Raw genomic sequence first — 25249 nt, 5'->3', positions numbered from 1 at the left:
ATGCGGTGGGTGATCCCGAGGATGGAATGGAGTGAAATGACTTCATCTCTTTCCACTGAGTCCAAGAGGAAGAGGGAGGGAGGAGGAGGAGGGACAGAGAGAGCCTGGAGAGCAGAGGATGTTTCATCATCCTATGTGAGGCAACGGCTGCTTCAGCTTACTGTCAAATGGTATTTGTAGGGTAGACAGTTGCTGGAAGTGTGTCTGTGCGTTTGGAGTTTCATATGTATGTAACTCAGTTCACAAACACATTCCAAACATTGCACATACACACACATCAGTTACCCGCCATGCTGGCCGACGGTTCTGCTTGGCATGCAGGTAGGAAACTGAACACGGAGGCTTACTGTAACCACACAAAGTGTGTGTGTGTGTGTGTGAGTGCGTCTGTGTGCGTGTGTGTGTGATTGACTGGGCAATGCCACACATCATTGGCTCCTTAGCGGTAAGAGCGGGCCCCATCAGCCAAATCCCATCTGTGTTTCCTGTCTGGGAACCAGTCTCAAGAGTTCATACATTCAACAGAATATTTTCAATAATTGTTCAAGTTCAACTTAAAGCGTTAATAAACTCATTGACATTATAAAGTCCTACATTATACTGTTTGACAAAATGCTATGTGTACGTTTAGCTGTATGCATTATGATATTGTCACTATTTTATAAAATTAAGGTCCTAGTATTTTGTGTATTTTGTAGTTTTGATTCCTGACATTATCTTGAATTAAGAATAAGTTCATTAGTATGGGAGAACATAACTGAGACTGCAATGTGACCGAAATTACTTTCAAATGAATTAAGTACATGAATTATCTCAGGAAAACAACACTTTTAACATAGTATGAATTAACATAATACATTGGGGTTGCTAATCAGTGCAATCAATGCAACACTAAGCTGCACAAGCTCGCAAAAGCTTTTCGTTAGCTAGCTGGCTAATTTTCACTTTCAGTCACTGGCAAGATGTAGTATCACAATGTAGTGAAGAGATGATGAACCCTTTCCATTCTATTCCTTTCTGAGCTTAACTCCAGCTCAAAAATCACTCAGTATAAAACACAGATTGCAATGAAATGTGCTGAACACGTTCATGCCCCAGCGAAAATATACCCTTTTTAATTTAAATTAAAAACCTTTAAGTCAAAGTTCTTTAAAATACAGTTTTAGCGCCACTAGAATCTAAAAATATCAAAAATATGGTTTTCAGCCCAACTAAAGTAAAACTACATAAATAATAAACATCAGTCACTTTGAAGGCAGCATGTTGGCTCAGCAGATAGCACTGTTGCCTCCTTAAACTGCCAAATTAAACTGTCTTTGAATTGCAGCTCCCATGAACTGGTTTTAACTCACACACGTAAAGCTACACAAATGGTATTACATGAATAGACTTGCCATTAATGTGACCAATGTCATATCTTAATGGGCCCACAATGTTACTATGTTCCCACTGATCCTAGACAGGTCAAATAGAGGGGCTGACTTTGCTAATTCAATGAGACTACACTAATGTTTTCCGGGGATCTGGGTGATCCTCTTTCTGTATAAGCTTTCACTCTCCTTTTCCTAGTTATTAAGTCTACCTGTGTTTTTCCTGCTGTGACCATTCAAAATGGCCACTGGCCTAGCTTGCAAATGAAGCATGTGTCAGAAGAAAGATAAATGGCTACAGTTGAGTGTAATCTGGAGATTCGGGATCTCGCCTCTTATTTCCATGTGTTGGAACTGGTTCTGTTGAAACAAACTATATAAAGGACTAAATAAACAAAAATATTGGGACACCTGACCATCACACCAACAAGGACTTTAATGACATCACATTCTAAATATAGACTGGTTTACAGCTGTAACAGCTTGCACTCTTCTGGGAAAACTCTCCACAAGAGTTTTGGAGTGCTTCTGTGGGAATTTTTGCACACTCATACAGTAGAGTAATAGTGAGGTCAGGCACTGATATTGGACGAAAAGGCCTGCCTTGTAACAATCTCCATTCCAGTTCATCCCAAAGGGTTCAGTGGGGTTGAGGTCGGGGCTCTGTGTGGGTCACTCAAGTTTATCTCACCAACTCATCCAATCATGGGACACCATGGTGATCCATGATGATGGAACATTTTTCCGGTATGTGTAATGAATGCCTTTATTGTCAGCTATCAAAGACAAACTCCATGTAGAAAGACAGAGCTGATGGCTGCAGCAGCAGTACTTTCTGTGTCGCTCACAAAAGCCTGTGTGGCCTGAACATTACAGTGAAGAGGGAGGTGAGCCCAAAGATGAAGCTCTCAATTTACGTTCCAACCCTCAGTTAAGCTCGTTTAGATAATGACCTAAAGAATGAGACCATGAGTGAAGTAGCTGAAAGCCTTCGCAGAGTGGCTGGGCTCACCGTTCACTGCAGATGTGACCTCAGCACTCTGTTCATTATTGTGTGATTCTGACAAATAGCAAATTCTATAAATGCTGTTATTTGGACAATATTTTTACAGACAGTGTATCTAACATCCATCCAACAGTCAAGTGGCCTAGTTATGGAAGCAAATCGTCTCTCATAGACATTTAAACATTTGTCCCTGAATTCAACTCATTTTCCTGTATTATTTGTTTATTGGACAAAGAAAATACATAACGTGTCTTGAAGGCCTAAATGAGTGTCAAATGCACCAGGTCAATGTGCACAGACTGTGACCCACTGACCTGACATAGTAATCAGGTATGTCCTACTGAGAAGAGATCCCAGGACTGGTCCAGAACACACCAGAGGTAATACATCTAGTCTGACATGGGCACACCTCTCGATTGCAAAAGGAAGAGCTAGAGCATGTGGTTAGGGAGAAGCATGTTTAGTATAGCCTGCTGCCACTGTTAACCATAAAGTATAAGCTGTAGAAAATTGATGGATGGGATTTCATTTGGATATGAACAAAGAACCGCTTTGTCTCTATAGCATATGCTCTTTCAATATGAATATCTCCACTATGTTGGAGAAACAGTACCTCTTTCACTTTTATGATTGATTCCAGTACTGTTGTGCATCCAGAATTTACAGTGCACAAGCAAATTATCATGGAGGACATAACAGCTCACAGAGTAAGTATTTATGGTCTAACAAAGAATTCCTTGTAGAATCAGAGGAGAGGAAGAGTTTAAAATAATAAGATGGCAAGTGGCATCTCTGTTCACTGTGAGACAGTCTAGCAGCTTACTTTCACTAGGTGACTTCCATTTGTGGTAATGCCATTTAAAAAGTCAGCACTAAAAAAAAAAAATAATTGAAATGATTTTATTTTCCATCCCCGGCAGGAATTCGGGGTGAAGACATGCTGCCAAGGGAAACACATATTTTCAAAATTTTCTAAATCCTAAGAGCTAGGCCCAGATTTACAGCCTAATGAGAAGCAAAAAGGGGAGTATTAGAGAGAAAATTATGAGGTAATGAGAAAATGGTGATGAGTTTCATATGTCTGCCTAATACAAGCAGCACACACAAGACAGAAGGAGAGGAACTCGGTGTATGAGAGCATGCAGCAGATTTTAAAAACCACATAATCACAAGGATGCTACATGGTAGTCTAAACCCTCTGAGGACTGGTTCAGGAACAGTCACTGAAGACCACGGTCACTCACTTATTTGAAATTAACGCATTACTTTATTCTGTTTAAGTTATTTGTGTTGGACTGTGATCATACATTCTTTGATACAACAAAAATAAACTTTTCATTTTTTTTCTACAGTTGACTGTTTAAGCTTCACAGTATAGAATGGTACATGTGCAGTGTTTGAAACTATAAGGCTTTCACATTCATTCAAATGTAAATGTTCTCTGAGTTCATTGAAGACCTCATTTTAAGATTACAAGATTGATTTGTGACATCATAAATCATTTGAAAGCCAGTTCAAGACAAGTGTAATGTGGCAACTTAAAACTCTTGAACACTGAGAACAGCCTTAGCAGTGAAGCAGGAGACATCTTGTGTCCACAAGTTAAATTTGAAATGAAATATGGGTTTCTCCCTGAGCTTCTGAAAGTGTGACACACCCCCGTGTGTGGCCACAACAAGATCTTTGACAATCACACACACAAGTTTCTTATTTACGCCCCCGGCTCAGAGGGACCAACTGCGCCTTCATCTATTTGTTTATGCACTGCAGTTAGTGAATGAATAAAAGCTGCAATGTTCACTTCATTTTATATTTAAAAAACCCATGTTTGCTTCAAGCTGCTTCAATTTTTAACCATGGGGACAACACCAATTTGAGTAAAATTCAGACTGGTATCAGCGATACCGATCTGATACCGATACTTGTGCATATACACCTAATGTGTCTGGTAAATCCAAAAAAAGTAGTGTATTTCAAATCATAACTTCATAAAGAATACATCAGAGTAATTTATTTATTTTAAACTCGGAAGGATATTGAAGTAGGCGGAACAAAATGTAGATCCCATCAACCGCGTATCATTTAGACAAGATCTCAATAGTTTAGTTACTTTCCACTGTAACAGTTTAGTTACTTTCCTTTTAATGATATACATTACATCAAATGACTGAAGTATCAAAACTATCAATATTTTGATTTGAGAATCTAAAGTTCTGGTACCAGAGGTATCGATATTTCAGTATCGATCCGCACATCGCTATTAATTAGAGCATGGATGAGCAATGGCCGAACACCAGATGGAAGCGAAGACGAGGCAAAAACATTCAAAATTATGGGAACGTTTCCTTCAGAATAAACGGAAATGGAAAATTTATGGAAAATTATGTTGCAGTTTTGAATCTTTAAATTTTACAATTTTCATGGCAAACATTTGACATTTACATACACAAAATTGAAAAATAAAGTAGTGGCTCACATACCACACCTTCGCTAAGTGAGACGGAAAAGACTGTTGCAACTGTAAGCCAGTCATCTTTCCACATCATTTGTAAATGGACTTGTTGACGGGACTGAGACTCACATTATGCTAGATACGGGTTTTCGCATTTTATCATATATCAATGAAGCAACCAGAATGTCCATCCCTGCACTGGCCCAGAGTCCTCTGCAGAAGAATTTTATGTTGTCAAAAGCAGTGACAGGCCACAGTTTAGACAGTTTAGGCACCATTGAGCTTTCTCTTAAGCTGGGTTCCCAAACACTGCCCCACAACGTACAGGTAATCAGAAATGCTGGGATAAGAGCCGAGCTTTGCGTGGGCCAGTCAAGTTCCTCCACACCAAACTCATCCAACCATGTTATTATAGACCTTGCTTTGTGCACTGGGGCACACTCATGCTGGAACAGAAAAGCGCCTTCTCAAAACTGTTGCCACAAAGTTCAAAGTGTAGCATTGTCCAAAATGTCTTGGCACGCTGAAGCATTAAGATTCCCCTTCGCTGGAAGTAAGGGGCCTAGCCCAACCCCCGAAAAACAGCCCCATCCCATTACCTTTGTTTATATGGTGTATTTTGTATGATAAATATGTTATCATTCCCTTGTTTAAAATGACCAGTATTTGTAGCCAAGCAAATACTTCGAGGCTGATATCTGTATTTGAGAGTTCGAGAAATATCGGCTGATATTGCCAAGTGAAAGCATGTTTTCATGTTGGTGCAAACCCGAACATCATTTTTAAATCTACCTAGTTTGGACCTGCCTTAGTAAGTCATAGGATGTCCTGTTCATGTCATGTTCTCTCCCAGGAACCTAAATTTCAAGAAGTTATGAGTCAGACTACTATTCAAACTCAGCAGCACTGCTATTGCATTTTAAATAACGGGCTTATATGGACACATATTTTCTGACCCTATTAGGTGACTGCTTACAGAAGGACCGTAAATTTTGCTGCACTTAAGTCAAGCTGAGGATCAAGATCCAATGAGTCATTCGGGGTGACAGAGTGGGTTAGTTTTCACAGAACCTTTGAAACAGATGCTGTTTGATTCAATATGATCATTAATAAAGAACATGAACTTAAAGGACTTGTTGCTGGGGTTCATGGCACCATCATCGTCAATAGTGGCCACAAGTAAACCACAATTTAGGCCAACTAGACAAACAGACATAGTCTCAGTAAAGGTCATAAAAGAAAAGATCTAATCCCCCCTTTTGATGGACTAAAATCTTCCATTACACTTCTGCAATGGCAGTCTTGATTGTCTTGATAGCTGGTTCTCTGATGCAGCTCCAAAGCACCCACAAAGTGAAACATCCTCTCACTAAACACTCTTTGACTTAGCCTAGCATCTGTGAATGATTTTTCAAAGTGCAGCTAGCTTTTAGCAGGAGCTCGGTGCCTCATTCAGATGAACACCGGCCTCACAACTTGCATTACACGGCTCCCTTAAGGTAAGTGAGGTCGAAACTCCGTTCGCTTCTCTTTAAATGCATCTACACTGTACCACACCCAAGCCACAACACTTTTCTCTGTTTACTTTTCCTTGGATGTGGCTTAGGCTCTAACGATACAGTCCTCTTTCATCCCTCTACCTCCATCTCCTCAGTTGCAATCGCTACCATCTGTAGGTTGCTCGGCGGTCAGCTTTGTGGTGTGTGTACATGTGTGAGCACACCAGATTGTGGATATTTCTTTTTCTTATGATCACTTATCACCTTTGTGTCTACTTTTGGGGAAATCAAAGAGCCAGAGAAATAATGCAGAGAAGAGCAAGCCTGAAGAACTGTGCTGGAAGTAGGCCTGCATCAAGCAGCCAACTTGCAAGATCACACACTATTTCTTCATGGAAATCACAAGCAAAACGCACCACACAAGAATGGTAGCCCATGTTCTTTCATCTTTTCCGTAAAGACAGCTTACAGCAGAGGCAATACACTACATAAGTGGTAGAGGAGGTCAAATGCAGAAAATGCTGTTTAATTTGAAACATGAAGTACATAAATATGCAAAACCTGCATATAATATACAATATTCAAGCCAAAGAAAAAGAAAGAAAAAAGAGGGAGAGTGAATGGAAACAATAGGAGTCTGTAGAGACGTTTGATGGACATAATGTATTTAGTTTTTGGTTTGTTTTAACATTTTTGCTATGACATAAAGCTTGACCAATAATGGACATTTCAGGTTATGAGTCTGGCAACATTAATGCAGACTGTATTTGCTTTTTTCACAAACAGATTATTTTTTTGGCCACTTACGGGGTTCATAAGACGGGGTAAAAGTCACCAGTTTCATCACAATACAACATTATATCCATTCTTTAGACAACAATGCAACAATAGTTGCCGATATCACAAAGTCTGCCACTACAAGATTTCCATTTGATTCAATTCAGTTATCCTTGAACATTTAACATAATCAGTTACGGAAGGATTTTATGAAAAATCATGGCAGCTCATGACTTGCTTTTATATAGTGCTTTTCTACTCTACCAACTCCTCAAAGCGCTTTGCAACACTTGCCACATTCACCCATACACACATTCATACACTGAGGCTGCCATGCCTCACTGAATTTCCCTCTATGGTAAGTATCTACCTACCTACCTATAAGCCACTGGGAGCAAACTGTCCATGGGCAGGATACTGAACAGCATAAGCTGGGTACTGAACCACTGACTTTCCCATTAGTAGACAACCTGCTCTACCTCCTAAGCAACAGCTGCTGCAGATATGCTGTTGAAATTTCAAAATAAAGGCATATCTTAAAGATGTAACATTATTCAGTGTGAATTGATCATATTGATAGTAACCATCATTCATAACCGAATCGATGCATCAATTCAGACTGACTGACCTTCACACTCTTGCAACATTCACTGCCATGTTGTCACCCAAAGTTTGCTAATGTATAAGCAGTTTCCTAAAACACATCCAACACAAATATCAACACTAAAATAACACTAACGCTGTGGGCTGAGAGACCAAAACAATGAGCTGAAAGATGTTATAATGTGCCTCAGAGCTGAAGGTTGGGTAATATTTCCTTGTTTACATTATACATAGACATTTGATCCATTGTTAAAAGAAAAGCTCACCAAAAAATTGCCCATTATCTTCTCATCCTCATGATGAGAAGATAAAAACAGTTCTGGACCTTCACAGAAAAAATAACGCTGCAGCATTATATATATATATATATATTATAAGCAACTGAATAAGCTGGGGGCTTATTAAAAATAAATAAAGCAATAAAATAAACTTACTCCATATATCTTATCTGGTGTAATCCAAGTATCCAGAGAGGTGCCATCTGGTGGGCTTATAATGTAACTTCAATAGTGTATTTTTTGCATTTCAGTATTCAAATAAAAAAAATAAAAATAAATAAACTTTTCACAGAGCTTAAAAGACGTGACCAAAAGTTTAGGTGAAATAGAACGATCACAGGTGAAGTGAAATGAAAAGGAAAAAAAAAAAGGAAGAGTGAAATGGGAGTCTGTAGGGATGTTTGATGGACATATTTTACAGAGTAGATGAGAAAGACAGAGGAAGACCAAGACAAAGGCTCTCCTGTGTATCAGCCTGGCTACACAAGCACACACACACAGTCGTGTTTCCATCACATTTGGGGACATTACATAGACCTCCATTAATTTCCTGAAGGCTTACGCACCACGTAACCATAACAATAAACATTACTTGCCTGATTAGCTCAGCTAAACCTTAAAGCAAATCTTCACCCTTATATTTAATGATTTATGGTGTGTGGACTTGAATTTTGTCCCTATAAGTACAGAGTTTTTGGCCCCACAACTACAGAAATATGCATACACACACACACACACACACTCAACAGACTCAACAAAGCGGCTCATCTCACACTCCTTCAGACAGTGACTCACAACACTAATGGTTCATCTGTTAAATTCCTTGACATCTTCTGCCCTGACACACACTTTTACACAGAGTGAAACCCCTCCCCTCTCTAATGCTTTTCTTGTACAGCACCTTCCCTGCAGCAAGGTCAGGATGGTACATGGTAGGAGGATAATACTCTTAAAACTTGCTTGACTCACACGCTCAATCACGACATGCAGTTTGGTTATACTTGAACCTGTGTTGATTTAAATATTCTTTTGCACCTGAAGTAAATAGCAAATCAATCCACACTCACTTTAATTTGAAACATTTTATACCTAAGATACAAAATGTAAAAAAAAGTAAAAGTAAAATATACCAATGAACCATCTGTAGATATTCTAATTTATCCAGGTCATAGCTATGTCAAGGAGATTGAAGGGTTGTTACAAATGCCCCTGATGACCTTCCTAACTACAATGTTCATCATGTGCCACACCCTGTAGCACCAAAGTATCAATGGCCTTATAACGACTCTGCTGAGGCTAAATACCTGCCTGGAACAGCTAGAATAGATAGACAGAGCTATAGGTATCCTTTATTAATCCCAGCCTGGGAAAATTCACAATTGCAGCAGCCATGTACATTCACTCCACATATATGCTACAGAAATATATATAAATATAAATTACAAATAATAAAAGGGAAATATATAACATATCTACAGAAAATAAAATTAAATATTCTAAAGGAAATACCACTAAATAAAATGTGCAAGAAACCAGTAACTGCTACTGTACAACTCCTCATCCCTGTGTGACAGAGGAGGAGTTATACAGTAGCAGTTATGTAGTAACTGTAATGTGAAACCTCTTCACTTATATGGCAATAAAGACGATTCTGATTCTGATAAAAGATTTCCAGAATCTTGTTGCACACATTGAAGGACCTCTGCTGTCGATGGTTACTCCCACGTACTTATAGTCCTCCACCACCTCCACACCCCTAATCATGGGGGGGGGAGATTTCTTCCAGCCCACTCCACAAATCTGTCCACCAGCCCTCAGTACTTCTTCTCCAGTCCACCCCTTATAGACCCCACAACTGCAGAGTGGTCAGAAAACCTCTGTAAGTGGCATGACTCAGAGTTGTACTGAAAGTCTGTGGTGTATAAGGTGAACAAGAATGGGGAAAGCACAGTGCCCTGTGGGGCTCCTACATCACTCACCACCACATCAGACAGGACACGGTCCAGCCAGACGAACTGTGGCCTGTCTGTCAGGTAGCCAGTGATCCAGGAAACAGTGGATGCACTGACATCCATCAGCCGCAGCTTCTCACCCAGTAGCACAGGCTGGATGGTGTTGAAGGCACTGGAGAAATCAAGGAATGTGATTCTCCCACCATCCAGGTGTGAGAGAGCCTGCTACAGCACATAGATGACAGCATCATCCACCCCCCAGACTCAACTGGCAGACAAACTTTAAGGGGTCAAGAATGGGTGACCCTCTTTTGCTCACTGGTAGCTGCCATGATGAATGGTACTGTCAGGGCTCCATTGATGAAGGCTTTTTACAGGCATGGTGCACGTGCTTAGCTCAGAGTCAACCAACTCAGAGTTTTGATTGAACTAACTCAGATCAGCTGTTCTGAAATCTCCCAGTAAATCAACTCAGAGTTCACGGTTCAAACAGGCCCCAGAAGACTGTGTTCCAAAGACTTACGTTGTGCTGGTCTCAATTTACTCATCCTGTTACGTGCTTTCACTCCTTCGTAGCAAGTTTTTAAGATCCCGTTCTATCATGTTTTTGTTGCCTGAGGGGTAAACAGGGGCTGGAGTGAGTGTAGGGCCTGGGGATATCTCTGTGTGTGTGTGTGTGTGTGTGTGTGTGTGTGTGTGTGTATGGGTGTAGTTGCTTTCATGTGCATGCAAGCAGCTTTGACTTGTACATGTGTTCAGGGGACAGAGAACAAGAAAATTCTGTTTCTGTGTATGTGTGTGCACATATTGCAGGTGTGCAAACACATGCATTGATGTGCATCTTTTGGACCATAAAAGGTATTTTAGAAAAATTATTAAAAAAAAAAAAAAATGCGTTCGTTTTGAGGCGACAAGTGGAGGTGCTGAAGAGTTAGCAAAAAGATTCCACAGCCGTCCTGAGTCAGAGAGCATCTTCTTTTCTCCTGTGTGCCCAGATTTCGCACAAACATCTTCAAGCAAAAAACACAATTCAATGTCCGCTATCGCCACAGTCAGTCTTAACAAAGGCGCCATGTTGTTTGCAGTGGTAGCCAACAGCTTCCCCAGATTTTTGCTGCCTTCTTTGACGGTAAACCACTCGTCGCTGTGAGAGGTTGATGACTTTGCACTGCACTTCTCAGAACCACTTGACAATCTGCAAAAGTACATGTGCTGGTAGAAAGAACTCACTAAACACATAGCAACATATTTGTTATGAGGTCAGCAGCAGCCTTGGGTCAAAAATCCAATGACAGATCTGTTTTTCTTATAGTTTCAGAACCTCAGACACAGTACTATAAAATGCAGAAATTGTATTGTTTTAACACGTGGTACTGAAAAAACAGTAATACTGCCATACTTTAGGCAACCTAAAGTCAAACCATAACCACACAGCCCAAATGCATCAGTTTAGCCAGACCTTTGAGAGCAAAATGTTAAAGGAATAGTCAAATTTCCTTTAAATGTTGGTCTGTTCACTAAGAAATAGTCAAATCAAGTAACATTATCTTAAATTACACATGATTCTAACTTTTAGCTCAGCAATGCCTTGATATTAGCTCCATGCATAACTCACAGGCACAAGGCTGAAGATGGATCTTGTCATCTCACTCTTAGATTACTGTGATATGACTTAAGAAACACATGCAGCACCACTCATTCAACTATATCAAAATGAGCTTCCAGCACTGGATAATAAGGTGAAGCATTCAAAACACAAACAGACTCTCCTCCCACTGAAAATCCAATGCATTCAATGCTGAATTAAAAATAATTTCCTGTCCTTTCAAAAGTGTCTGAGCTCGTGTGTTGTACGTGTGAAGAAAGACAATAACGGCTTGGTGAACCTGTATTGACAGAGGCTGAGCTATCCAAACACATTAGTTGTAGGCTGCAGATGCGGGCCGTGCCCCGACTTGAACCTCAGCACCTTGGCTTTGTAACGCGAGCGTTGCGATCAGGCATTTCCACTCTGTCTTATTACAAGCAGCGACAAGCAGAAAGTGAGAGGCAGGCAGGCAGAGATGTGTTCTGCTAAATCACTTCTGAACTCTCCTCAGTGCGAAAACACCCTGTTTATGAAGCCTTAACATGTGAGCATCGATCACCTCTACCCGACTTTCCTATAGGAGCCGCTATCAAGACAAGATCTGACCAGATTTCTCAGTCATGACATCCACATGGATTTATTTCTCTGGTGCCATGTTGTAGTTGGGGCTTGGGGTCACAAAGCTTGAGAATCCAAATTCAGCTCTGGACAGACACTCATAAACATACCAACTGATGCGAGTGTGTGTATGTGCCAGAGTAACTCGCACTTTTCACACACATACACCCACCCTATAGACCGGCACACACAACCAGACCAAATATTTCATCATCTTTTTTTTTTTCTTTCTTCTTAAGGACTACAGCACCTTCAGGCGAACACCTGGAGCTGAGATAACAGAGAGAGGTTTGAGACAGAGAGACACTGGAGACAGACAGTAGACTGAAAATGCTGACCTAAGGCATCCTACATTGGAGTACAGACACTGTACGAAGGAGGGAAACAACATAATTTAACAACATAATGGCTTATCTTTCACATCCCAAAGCATATGATAATTACTGATGCATATTGATGATCTCCAGTTTAATTTGTTTCCACAAATGATCCATTTGAGAGCTTCATTTATTCTTTTTAAAAAATGAGCAAACTGTGACAAGGTTTGCAAGAAGATACTGCTTTGTTTCAAGGGTTATCAAGACAAAATGTGCAGAGTCACCATAATAGCGCTTCCTGTCTGATGCTTTTTCTGCTTAAAAAAATCTGAAGTTCTTAAGGAAAATACCCAGAAATTATTCAACCGAAGTGTATTTATCCATTATTAAAACGGAGTGTATCACTATTCCCATTTTATTCCTGTTGAGGATGTGGAAAAAACCATCATGAGATACAAACCCTCCATTCAAACTTGAGTCTAAGCCGCTCTTTGTTTGCTGTGTGGCTCCCTGCTTCACTTTCCTCCGTGTCTGCAGGTTACATTGTTGGCTTTGAGCTCAAGCCAGCAATAAATACAATATAAACAATTTTCACCCCTGCTATTGTCCACTGTCACGTACAGACTGGCTGCGATGAACACTGACCTAGACTTCAAGAAACCAAGGAAATACCGAGCCTCAGGCGTGCACATTCGTACACTAACATTTACTATATGGGGTAAAAATACAAAACAAAAGGATGTACAAGCAAAAAAAAGTTCTTGGAATTTAAATTTGGGACAGAATCAAATCACATACGGTAAGAAAAGTGGACAAAATGGTGTATAAACAAACCAAAAAGTATTCTACAAAACAAATCAACACTCAGCGATGTGAATGTACATATTGTTTAACGCATCCATTATTTTTGTGACAAATTAATTAATCACTTAGTCCACAAAATGTCAAAATGCTCATCATAATTTCCTCAGAGCCCCAGAGCAGTGTCATCAGATTGCGTCTTCTGTCCAAACAACATTCCAACACCCAACAACTCCACGATAAATGGCAAAGAAAAGCAGCATGTCTTTACATTCAGGAAGCTGGATGAATGAACATGTAAACAGACGTTTAATGATGGTGGCTAATGCTTTAACAAGCGTCATTTCCAGTATCGTAATGTTTCGACGCTTTCAGCCTAATTATTCTAAAGCTTGTTCTTTGTCGGTCTCTTTGCTCCATTACTGATTAATTGGATTTGTTCCACAAAAGCTGCTGGAAACACCCCCACCCCCCCACAGTCTGTTGCATTAAATCGGGGTGGGGAGGGGCTGCCAGATCAGCTGATGCCTCTGGCTATGCTTCAAAGATTTTGCAGGCCTTTGAAAAAAAAAATGTCCTAACATGTCTGCCTTAAAATGAAGACGTCCTCTTAACTAATAAAAGTTATTTAGAAATACTGCACCTGGCCAAAAATCACTTTTCACAACCATATTTCTGCGCATAATTTTGAGTGCTGAAATAAACCTGGAATCAGAATCAGCATTCCTTTATTTATCCCCAAGAGGAAACTCTTCATTCTTACAGGAATTGCATTTTTTACCCAACCAAGAACAATGAAAATCAGTCATTGAACTGCACCTTTTTCCTCCCAATAAAGACCTGGAAGCTCTTGTCTGGAGGTCACAACATGGGGAGCTGACGGACATCCAGACTGCCAGCTGCTCTCCCCTCCTCCCTCCTCCTCCCTCCTCCTTCTGGAGGGTAGCTGATGCTGGGAGCAGCCTTCAGCATCCAGCCCGAGGCATCAGCACACCCTCAGTCCGCCAATTAATCACACTGGTCCTCTTCTTCCTGTCCTCTCCCTCTGTTACCACATGGTCCTTTGTATCCCCCCACAGCTGCATTCACAACACTGAAGCTCCTGTATTTTCTACTAACTAATACTGACTCACCTGTATACTCCAATACATTACAATGACACCATTTTAAGCAGCCTATATAAAATAATTGACATATAAGTCAGAAAGTCTGATAAACAGAACCAAGTATTATTGATTCGTGGTAGTTACTGACAAAGACAATACTAATAAAGACAAGAAGTTCACAATAAAAGTCACAATACCATAAAGACCTCATAACGACCAATAACAATACTGCAGGACTGTTACTAATAAAAACACCAAAACACACACTGACTACATGCAGTATGTGTCAATCCTGAGCAGGACAGGCCCTTTCTTTTCTTCATTTCGACATGAGATAAGAGCACACACACACACGCACACACACTCCCATCACTGCCACTCTCAGCTCAGTGGCAACAAACCGGTACGAGATGTTCTAAAGCAGCAAGCGGCTTACCTTTGTCGTTTTGCTCTTTTTCCATGTTACAAATAAATGCTCTCCTCGCACAGATGACAATAGAGGAAGGGCGGGCGCGTCCGTCAAGCCCCCCCTACCCACCCCAAGCAGTGAGCGCTGACAGCAGCGTCGGCCAATTGGAACTTGCATCACAAGAGGCGGGGCTTGTTTTACACCTCCATGTGGGTTTCCGCCGTTCACTGTCGGGAATTTAAGGACACACTCCAATCCAGCTCCAAAACATCAGGTACCATACTTTTAAGCATTGCACCTAGAATTTTAAATGTAATGAGACTGGTTTCTGATGCTGTTAATGGAAAACACTTTTGTTTTTCATAATCTTGACGGCATTATGAAAGGACTTGATGTCATCAGGATGACCTTTCTTCAATTAAATGAGGACCTTAATCTAATAGACTTACTCGCAAAGTTGCAAAATATTCATATCGCACATACAATGTATTTCATTTTCTCTATAATATCAGCTATTCGCCACTGAAAACAATGATAAAATGCTTTTTATAAATTTTATTGAGAGAACATGCTGAGACAAATAAAGATGAATAATCTTTCTTGGCACATTCACATTCATTTTCCCATCAGTATTCTAAGAGCCAATCCAATAAAGGAGCTCATCTCAGAAATTTCTAAAGCACAATAAATATCGCATAAAAGTCAACATTGAATTTACTATTTATTACAAGTTGGACATCAGATTCCCTTTCTTTGCAACATTTGGAAATAAATCAGACAACAAGATTCAGCCATACAATCCATCAGACCCCTGATGAGGCATGTGATTTGTTTAGACTTATTGATAATGCATAAGTGAGATAATGAAAATGCATTTTAAGATCAACCATAGGTCCAAAGAAGAATAAACTAACTTACATTAAGACGCATGGCATCAGTCTTACTGAAATATGGTTTAATTTCAACATGCACTCTGTTTCTATTCAGGATGCAAGGACTTTCATCAGAACACACAAAATGCAAGACAGGCTCTGAAAAATGCACGGAAGTCTGGGGTGTTTTTTCCTCTGGGTCTGTTTGTCCAAAGAGATGAAAGGTCTCTCTGGGTGGACTTTCCTCCACTCCCTGCTTTGATGTAGCATCACTTTGGGTACATTCACACGGTAGGCTTCGTGCTGAGTTTGAAATTACTGCTCATACAGACACTTGTTTGATCGATTGTTCATATCTTTCTCGGATGTGGCCCAAAGATACGTCACCCTTTCAAGTTTCATCACAACTCGAACCGTCCCCATCCCAACTCATCACATACAAAGGCTTTGTCATGCTATTGTGTTGTCACATTTCAATTTATTTATATAGCACCTTATACAATCAAAATTGTCTCTAGATGCTTTACAGAGACCCAGAGCCTGAACCCCCGAGCAAGCAGACAGTGGCAAGGAAAAACTCCCTTTTAACAGGAAGAAACCTTGAGCAGGACCCGGCTCACAAGGGAGAACCATCCTGCTGATAGTCGGCTGGGTGAAGGGGGGGGAAGAAGAGGTAGACAGGACGGAGAGGAAAGCCTGTCACAAAGCCTGAATACGCGTGTAACATGAAATGCCACTTTGATTACGTTTAGGCACAAAAACTAACTCAGCACAGAAGATCTGCGCTGTGTGTGTTCTTCTGCAGTGGACTCGAACTCGTGTTCTAGATGAAGGTTGCACGTCATCACTCAACCCAAACCTGCACCCCCACTATGTTAGCATTCAAAGTAAGTTTGACTACGTTGGGGTTTTGTTTACAACCCGTCTCATCTTTTCAGTGATGTCACCATATTCCCAGATCTCAGCAACAGACTGTGTGTGTATGTGTTCATGTGCTGGAGATGATTAAATGGGGAACTAAAATCCACAAACAGCATTTTCACATGTGAGCCAGGTTGTTCCAGGTGTGTTTACATGGCATTGAGGGCTGTGTTGATGGCATCCCTTGTGGACCTATTGGCTCTGTATGCACACTGATGCTTGTCCAAACTGTGGGGAGGTGCTTTAAAACCAGCCTTTCAAAGCACTTCATTACAGTGGAGGTTAGAGTAGATGCACAGCCCCCTTGCCCCCACCTCCTCTGCTTTTGCACAAGTCGCCGTTTCTGTCAGCCCGGTGCGCTGTGCAGCCTGCAAGCATGTTAGCCTCGTCAGGGATTCCCTGAGCGCAGCCACGTCTCTGTTATGTAATTATGCACAGATGTTTGTGCCTCGATGGTGATCGCCAGTTTGTCCATCTCGCTGCTGAACGATCTGCCGCTGGTCAGGAAGATGCTGGGCAGCGAGGGCCTACATGGGGCTGGGTCCGAATACCGACTCTGCAGCCTAAAGTTTGATTTAGTAAAAACTGAGGCTGAATTTGGCAATTTCTAATACTAGAAAGAAATCTTTATGGCACCGGCTTATGTTAATGTTTCTACAGCTGTATAAATTTGACACTGACCTTTCATGCTGACAGTTAACACAAGCCAGTGTTTCTACTCATCTTCTCTTCAGCGTTTCTTCTCTAGCTTTAGATGAACTTTCCAGGCTATTATGAAAAAACCCCAGTCTTGTTTTCTTAAAAATATCCACATATTTATGTTACACACAGTTGTCATTCCATAAGTAACAGATTTCATTTAACATACTCAAGCACTTCAATTCATAGACTCTATAGTTTGGATAAAGCACTTTAATAGCAGATGAATATTAGAATATTAGAACATGATGCTTCATGACAACAGTTAGTATTACTTACAGGAGTAAAACTGATTTAACACTCAGATAAAACTCAAAATTTGATATGTTTCTCTTCAAAAGCTCTCTTCTCTGTGATGCTGTTCAACACTACACCCTTAAGATTTCAAAGTTAAATCCCTTCCTTAATATTGCAGTTAAATAAATACCTAGCACAAGCTGATGTGGGTAGCTGACCTGGCCTTTTTATTAGACACAATTTAACCAGAAAAGAATCAATCACTCAATCAAACCACACTGATGATAAAGTTTTCATACATTTCTAATTTGAGATCAGTGGATAAACCCAATTTATTGCACCCTCATGCATGTCTGAAGAGTTATACACCGTAGCTTGTATACAGACAAATACATCTGATATATGTCCAGTATATGCTCACATACACCTTATAGTATGTTAGTTGGCGAGCTGTTCGGTTTACGGTCCAGAAACGATCAAGCAAAGCCGATGGACCTCAGCTTAAATGTGGACCATTTACTGTACGCCACAATGCTTTCAAACCACAAACATAGAAGGAGTTAAATCCCTATCTGAGAAGATATAACACAGTTAGTATTGAGTATTGAGTTTTAAACCAAGCAAGACCCCAACCCCCCGTCATTATGCTTAAGTGCTGCTGCAGGTCTCTGAAGCTCAACAAAGTCAGCATGGGAATTTTTTTTCATGTAACAAAATCATGATTTCTCTCCGCTACAACTGCGACTGGTTTATTGATCCTTACCAGAAGTCAAAAATAGCTTATAAAAATAATTTCTTTCGTTTTTTGTTTTTTTTGTTTTGTTGTTGTCGTGAGCGCATGTCACTCTGGCTATGCTGCATGTTTGACACATCTGTACACATTGAAACCTTCTGTGCCTTCTGTATTGTACATTTTCATCAGGGCCCTCCTTAGCCCCCCCCCCAACAGCTGTGATTCACTGCCATGTTGTGGCCGCTATCCAACCCTGGCTCTCCTATCTGTGCTGATTTACGAGATGCTTGTGTAAGAAATGGGACCACATTCAAACATATCAGGGCACGCATAACAAAACAGCCCTGCTTTTCACCTCCTTCTCTCCTCTGACTGAAAAGCACATAATGGAAAACTGAAAACAAAAGCATATGATAAGGTGCTTCTGAGTACAAAAACAGAGTTGTCTTTGGCCTTGACATGCTTGAACAGGGAGCGTGTACAAGTCTCTCCACTGTCCTAAAGTAACGGCAAAGGTGTGAAAATGAGCTGACTTGACAATGTAAGAAGTCTTCAAATGATGGCAGGAGAGAGAGAAAAGGCAAAGCAGCAAGCATACGATATGCCGACACGGATAAGATGATAAACCCTCGCAAGGTGAAAACAAACCAGCTGCTGATGAAATACTCGAGATGGGAAGAGGGAGATAAGTTGAGACTGACAGAGCAGAAGACGGAGCACATTAAACAGTCAAAACCACAGAAACCTGTAGGAAGGCCTGCACAAGAATTACAAAAGCCGTATTTTTGCCAGGGTGTATAAAAGTGTCGGGATGGGTGGGAGGGGGTAGTGTGCAGAAACTACACGGGCGGCGAGGAGTATCAACATAGGCCATGCAAACGCAGCTCCTCGTTCTCTTGTGTAAAGTTGTCAGTCAAACATTCGGGCTACATCGCATTGGGAAAAGCTGTAGATGCTACCCTCAGCATTGTGAACACGTTCCTGCACAGAGAGCCTCTCACAGACAGATGGCATGATGTTTTACAGGTGGAAAGCAATATATAGATGATTCAGATGGGTCGGTTTTCTTTTCTGTCTCTTCCCAGACAGGATGGATGCTTGTTGAGATGTTGCTTTTTTCTTTTCCTTGGTCTAAAAAAGCCGTGCTGCCTTCTTCATGTCGTTCCTCTTCCAGAGGGCCAGACGTTCAAACTGCTCCAGAGTCATGCCAAAGACTCGCTGGAAGTCCTCGGGAGATAGGTGTCTCTGGAGAGGCAAAACAGAACAAATATACTTACTTAAAGCAGACCGGTGAAAAAGACCAGTATTGTAAATGAAGCAGTTCATAATTTTAAGAGCCCTCACGAGGCAAACAGTTACAAAGAACCTATGTACAGGTGTCAAATTGAAGAAAATAAAAAAAACCCAACATGAATCAAACGGTGTATTTGCAAGAATCCTGCGATACGATACATATAACGACACAGGGGTTATGAAAGAGAGGAAATATACTGCGGCTTTTTAGAATCTAATTTTAGGTAAACTGCCACAGGATGAAGAAAACAACACCATGAGCAATCTTAGTCAAAAGACTAGCAATCAGAAGGGTAGGATCTGCATCACAGTCCCCGTGACATAGATAAGGAGATAGATAAAGAGAAAAAACAAGCAAGCTCAAGTACCTTTTTGGTTTAGTCCCCCAGTTTACTTGTTTGTTGAGAGATGAAAAGGTTTATTGTCAAAAGGCCAACTGTACATTGACAATGTTTCTACAGCTTTCATTAAATTAAACTTATGACTTATAAAATCTTTTCAAGACAACTATAAATACATTTTAAGATCTATTTTATGACTAGCAAAAAGAACCACACAATTGTATTTTCAAAAATATTTTCTCCATCGTACCTCTGCACTCTGAAAAAAGCTTTTTGGCTGATTATTTTTGAGCATCTCACCACACATAGGCCATAAGGGTTAGGAAATGTTCCATGGGGTTGTCTCGCCTTACGTCAAAGTGTCCCTGCTGGTTTTGCTATGGGTTTAGCTGCTGATTAGTTTGTGTAAACCAACACCACCTTAAGTTCAAGGATCAGAGGTTGTAATATTTCTCTGGCGATCCCAACCATAAGTCTGGTGATCCCAACCGTAGAGGAAGGTCTCTTGTGTCAGTGACACCTCAATATCCCGACGGCCTGATTCCTCTTAGGACAATATTCCCCAAATCCAAAGGCTCACAGGCAGTTCTCGTGTGATGGTGAAGGTTTAAACGTTTCAAAGAGGGTTCATGAAACCCGTCTGCGGAGAGGAAGCCCATTAGTGCTGCACCACAAAGAGAAACCACAATTCGAAGTTTTTAAATGGGCTTTTTATCCTATGTGGAACACTATTTGAGATTACTTTTCCAACTAAAATATTTCCTGCTTTCAGCTGAACAAACGGAATGAAGTTCTGAATCTGTAAATGGGTAGTGTAAGAATAACAGCTGGAGGAAAACAGTTATTATGGGACATTAAGTCCAATTGTGCTTAATTTTTTCTTTTTTTTCATATTAAAAGACATGCATGTGGGTTAAACTTGCCGTCACCCAGTGCAAGAGCAGGTGATGTGATACAACATCAGAACATAAAGTTCTTGACTTTATTTACATCTTGAACTCTTGCAGCAAACATGTGGCCAAAAGAAATACACCTATATGTCGCTGTTGAAAGTGTCATTTCAAAACCATGGACATTAATCTGCTGTTATAACAGCCTCCACTCAGGACTTTCCACCAGTTTTTGTAAAACTTGGCTACAGGGATTTACTCCCATTCAGCCACAGGAACATTAGTAGGCCCAGACACTCCCTGAGCCAGACTTTATCACCCAAAGGTGTTGGATAAAGTAAACCAGTCCAGGACAAATCACATGCCATCAGTGTGTGCTGTGGCATCAAAAGTTTAAATCTTCAGTATGCTACACAAGAACGCTACTGTAAACAGCTGAAATGACAATAAAAACCTCTTGACTCTTGACTTGTTGTGCAGACCTTCACACTCCTAGTTTAAATGTATTTTCATGAATGGACTCAGTTTTATTCCTTTCCTCACCCAGTTTTTATTCAAGTGATTCTGTCAGGATTGTGGAACTCATCTATCATCTACTCACCTGCGCACCTGTTCATCGTCTCCTCCAGTCAACTCAACTACCCTCTGTGGCTACAATTTAAGGCCGGATCTCCCTCTCCACCATCACTAGATTGTACCAAATGCTTTGAAGGATTCATGTCAAGCCAGTTTTTAGAGTAGTTACCTGCTAAAGCATGCTGAGGCCTTCAGGGTCCAGCTCTACTAAATATATATATATATATATATACTCTCTTAAATAGAAAAGCAAAACTGTAATTATTTATCTACCTTTACAAAAATTAGAGGTGACACTCCTCTATGTTTTCGATGATCCCTTCATCCCATCTGGCTTAGCTGCCTGACTGCTTTACTCAGACTGCATACCTTTGATTTTCAAGTCATTCTTTATACCACAGTTTGATATTTTCTCAAGCTTTTTAATGACCTGTGGATAGAGCGATGGGGGGAGGGTGGGGGAGGCTAAACGACAGAGCAGGAAGAAGAAAATTACAGCTTACCTCCAGTCTGGTGCGATCTACGTCCCTGGGAAGCCTCACTTTCACTCTATGCGTCACTGCCAGAATTTCATAAGGGTAGATCTGGCACACACAGAGTAAGCATTGTGGGAGATTTATTAGGGAATATAGTTATAAACCAATGTCCAAACACAGCTGCCAAGAATAGTATTTATAAAGCATTAACAAATGAGGGAAATCTTACCTTGTATTCTGATAGGAAGGAAAAGACAGAGAAGAAAGAAAAAGAATTAATCTGGTGGAGTTTTCATTTGAATAGCTGACCCATTATAAAAACTACCATTACAGAGCGTGAAAATAAATTACACCTTGTGGGTGCAAAGCCCTTCAAAAAATATTGGGTTTCAAAGGTGTCAGAAGCATTATGTTAGTTGCTCTGCACACACGAATCACAGAGTTATGAGCTTGGCTTCCTATCAACTCAGTCAACTCAAGATACAGCCAGGACTGTACACCCAGTTGTAAACAAACGCCAATAATTCTGCAGCTGGAAAAATGACATCATTTCTCTGTGTTGTTACCTCCAGTAACTGAGCTAAAAATTCTGTTGCGTGTTGCAAATGGCTAGAAGAAGCTAAAGCCTATGATTCGCTAAAACATTCAGCAGTTATGGTGCAGTGTTTTGTCCCCAATCTCAAAGACAAAGACTTACTTTTTGTTTGATTTTTTTTCCTACAAGGAGCTCATACAGCTTGAGCAATACTGAAAATGCTCAAGAACTGAACTCTGAGGGACTCCACAGCTCACAGTGGTGATCAAAATTGACAAAATCAACATAGCCTCTTTCGTCCAGACATGTTCTGATCCGACTGGAGATCGTACAACGGTAGAAAATGTTAGCTGCTAAATGGCCAACTTTCATCCTTATTTTTTGGGAAGTTCAACAGGCTGCAACATTTTCAACTTTTTTCATTAAAAGAAAGTTTGTGCCTTCTGAAAGGCAGTTTTTCCTCGCCACTGTCACCAAGTGCTTGCTCAAGGGGGAATGTTGGGTTCTCTGTGTTACAGTTTAATTAAAGAGTTTGGTCTAGACCTGCTCTAACTGGAAAGTGTCATGAGATAACTTGTTGTGAGTTGGCGCTATATAAATAAACTGAACTGAATTAACAATCAATCTGCATAATTCTTCTTGATTATGGATTATTCATTTGGTCTATTACGTGTCAATAAATTAAGTTAAAAATGCACACTTTCACAGAGCCCTATGTGACACACCAAAATGGCTTGCAATACTGTGCAGTCATTGAACCGCAGACATCCGGTGATGCATTGCCAGACCTGGCCTGCATCACTTCCTGCTAGTCTCAGCGTCTTTTTGACTCCAGTTTGGTCTTCAGCAGTAAAACACATCATCCCAATGTAACACCCTCAACAAATGTTCAAGCTTAAGGTCAGAACTTTAACCTCAGACATTGTTTCATTTCAAGTCAGCTTGCAAAGCACTAACAAGGGAACCTAACAAAGCAGGAGATAAACAGTGTTGATTCATTTTCGTTTTCGCTCTCACCTCTCATGCTTCCCCAGCTCTGGGAATCTGGGTCCACTTCATCCTCCATCTCACCAGCCTAGAGGCCCACACACACACACACACACACACACACACACACACACACACACACACACACACACACATGAAGCCAGGGTTCATCTGAAAGCCTTTTAGTCACAGCTTTTATCCTTGTTTTGGTCCCATTCTTTCAGTAGGAGTGAGCCTGACACATTCTCTAATGGTGAGCTTACATCACCTTGTTTGGAGAAACTATAAAACAACTACAAAGAGAGGAAAGAACTGAAGGTGGGCAGTGTTTGTTGTTTATTCAGTGATAGAGCTAATCCAGTTATAGGCCAGTGATTCCAAACAATCTAAAAAATAGAGTTAAAATTCAAATTTGCAAAGGGTTGACAACTTGTAGAGATATAAGCTAGAGAGCTAATGTGGGTTGTACAGCATCACATAGTCATTAAACCTGTCGGAATGCCATTGTAGTTTTGCGCACTCATGGATTTCCTGTGCAATGAAGGATTCTTAGCGACAATGCTTTGCATTCTGTAGCCTTTTTGTCAGACAGTTCATGCATCTTGCCCCGTTAGGTTGCCTTAAAGAATAGAGCTGATATGCAGCACTCCAAAAGAAACAGCCATGTTGTAATACACAAACAGTTTTCTTTTAAGCGATGCAATTTGCAGCATCTCAAATGTCTTTTCTCTTCTCTGATTTGTCTGCAAAACTCACTTGGTACTCATTTGAGCATATTTGTTGCCGTGTCGTTTTAATTTTATCTTCAGTTTCAAATCATTAAAAGCTAGTCAGCAGACTTGCGATCTTCAAAGATGAGGAAGTTGTGCTTATTAGCCAAAGCCTGCAGTTTCAGGTTGAAAGCTGCTGTGTAGTCCTTCAGGATGTCTACGTGGGTCTTCAGCACGCAGACGCTTGGACCTAGAGAGTCAGCCAGCTGAAGCAGCTTCCTGTTTTATTTTGTAGATTTTCTCCTTTGTGTCCTGTTTATATTTTCATTTCCTTTTGGCCGTTTTCCCCTCCTTTGCTGATTGTTTGCCCTGCCCTCACTTTTTTTTCACCTGTGCCCAGTCCCCTTTTGTCTATAAATACCTGCGCCCTCCTTGTTTGTCTTGTTGGTTCATCTGTGTATCCTCCAACAGCTGTTTCCTTGTGTCCTTGCATCAGCTGTGTTTTCTTGATACTCTTGTTTTCCCTGTTTGCTGCATATACCATGTTTTCCGAGGTCCCAGTGTGAGTAGCCTTCCCCGTGTTTGTCTTTGCGTTAACTCTGCAGTCACTTTCTTTCCTCTAAGTTTCCCATAATCCCTGTACTCAGTATTGTTCTTTGCCACTCTATGTTCCTTGTATTAGCTTGGTGTGTGTGTGTTTCTGTGTGGCTCGCCTCCTGTTTGCGTCCTCCCTTGTGTCCTCAGCATTCTGTGTTTTCAGTATCCACTACATTTAGTGAATGAGTTTTCCCAGTTTCCTTTATTCCTTGTTATTGAGAAATTTTAGGTTTAGACCCTTCAGTCCTGAATTCCCAGTTATTTCTATAGTAAATATATTATTAAAGTTCTTCAGTCTTTGTACTGATAGCAATATCTTTTTATTAGAACTACTGAGGACATTAAACTTGGAATCTTTCAAATTCTTAATTCTGTTATTTCTCATATTCCTGATGTTTTTCATTGATGTACACCCATTGGCCACTTATGAAGCCTGCCCCACACAGCTAAGGCACATTTATTCCTTAACACACTTTTAAGCCATTTTAAAGCACCAGGAAAAAGCCTCCAGCTCTGAGTAAAGCAAGCCATTGTGCAATGAGTATCTGTGCAATCTGTTGAAGTTACAGGAAACTCCATGGATTGTTTTCAGTCCTGAGATTGTTT

At 40.6% G+C, this 25249-nt stretch overlaps 2 protein-coding genes across 14 annotated transcripts in view; both read right to left on the bottom strand.

Annotated features, from left to right (window-relative positions):
* Positions 1–14896, bottom strand: part of afap1 (actin filament associated protein 1) — an 88258-nt gene extending 73362 nt beyond the window's left edge. Inside the window, exon 1 of the mRNA XM_046381211.1 lies at positions 14804–14896. Coding sequence (XP_046237167.1) covers positions 14804–14828 — 25 coding nt within the window. The 5' untranslated portion in view covers positions 14829–14896. The remainder of the gene's footprint in view (positions 1–14803) is intronic.
* A 4462-nt stretch (positions 14897–19358) lies between these two features.
* Positions 19359–25249, bottom strand: part of ablim2 (actin binding LIM protein family, member 2) — a 78352-nt gene continuing 72461 nt past the window's right edge. For all 13 annotated transcript variants that reach the window (XM_046379958.1, XM_046379960.1, XM_046379957.1 and 10 more), the window contains 4 exons: positions 23367–23424; positions 22044–22051; positions 21842–21922; positions 19359–19483 (listed from right to left, as the gene is read on the bottom strand). In XM_046379958.1, the coding sequence (XP_046235914.1) occupies positions 19370–19483; positions 21842–21922; positions 22044–22051; positions 23367–23424 (261 nt within the window). In that variant the 3' untranslated portion in view covers positions 19359–19369. The remainder of the gene's footprint in view (positions 19484–21841; positions 21923–22043; positions 22052–23366; positions 23425–25249) is intronic.

The sequence above is a fragment of the Scatophagus argus genome, chromosome 23 (assembly GCF_020382885.2).
Source record: "Scatophagus argus isolate fScaArg1 chromosome 23, fScaArg1.pri, whole genome shotgun sequence".
In the NCBI taxonomy this organism is placed as follows: Eukaryota; Metazoa; Chordata; class Actinopteri; family Scatophagidae; genus Scatophagus; species Scatophagus argus.
The sequence above is the reverse complement of the archived record's forward strand: the minus strand, read 5'-3'. Positions and strand labels throughout refer to the sequence as shown.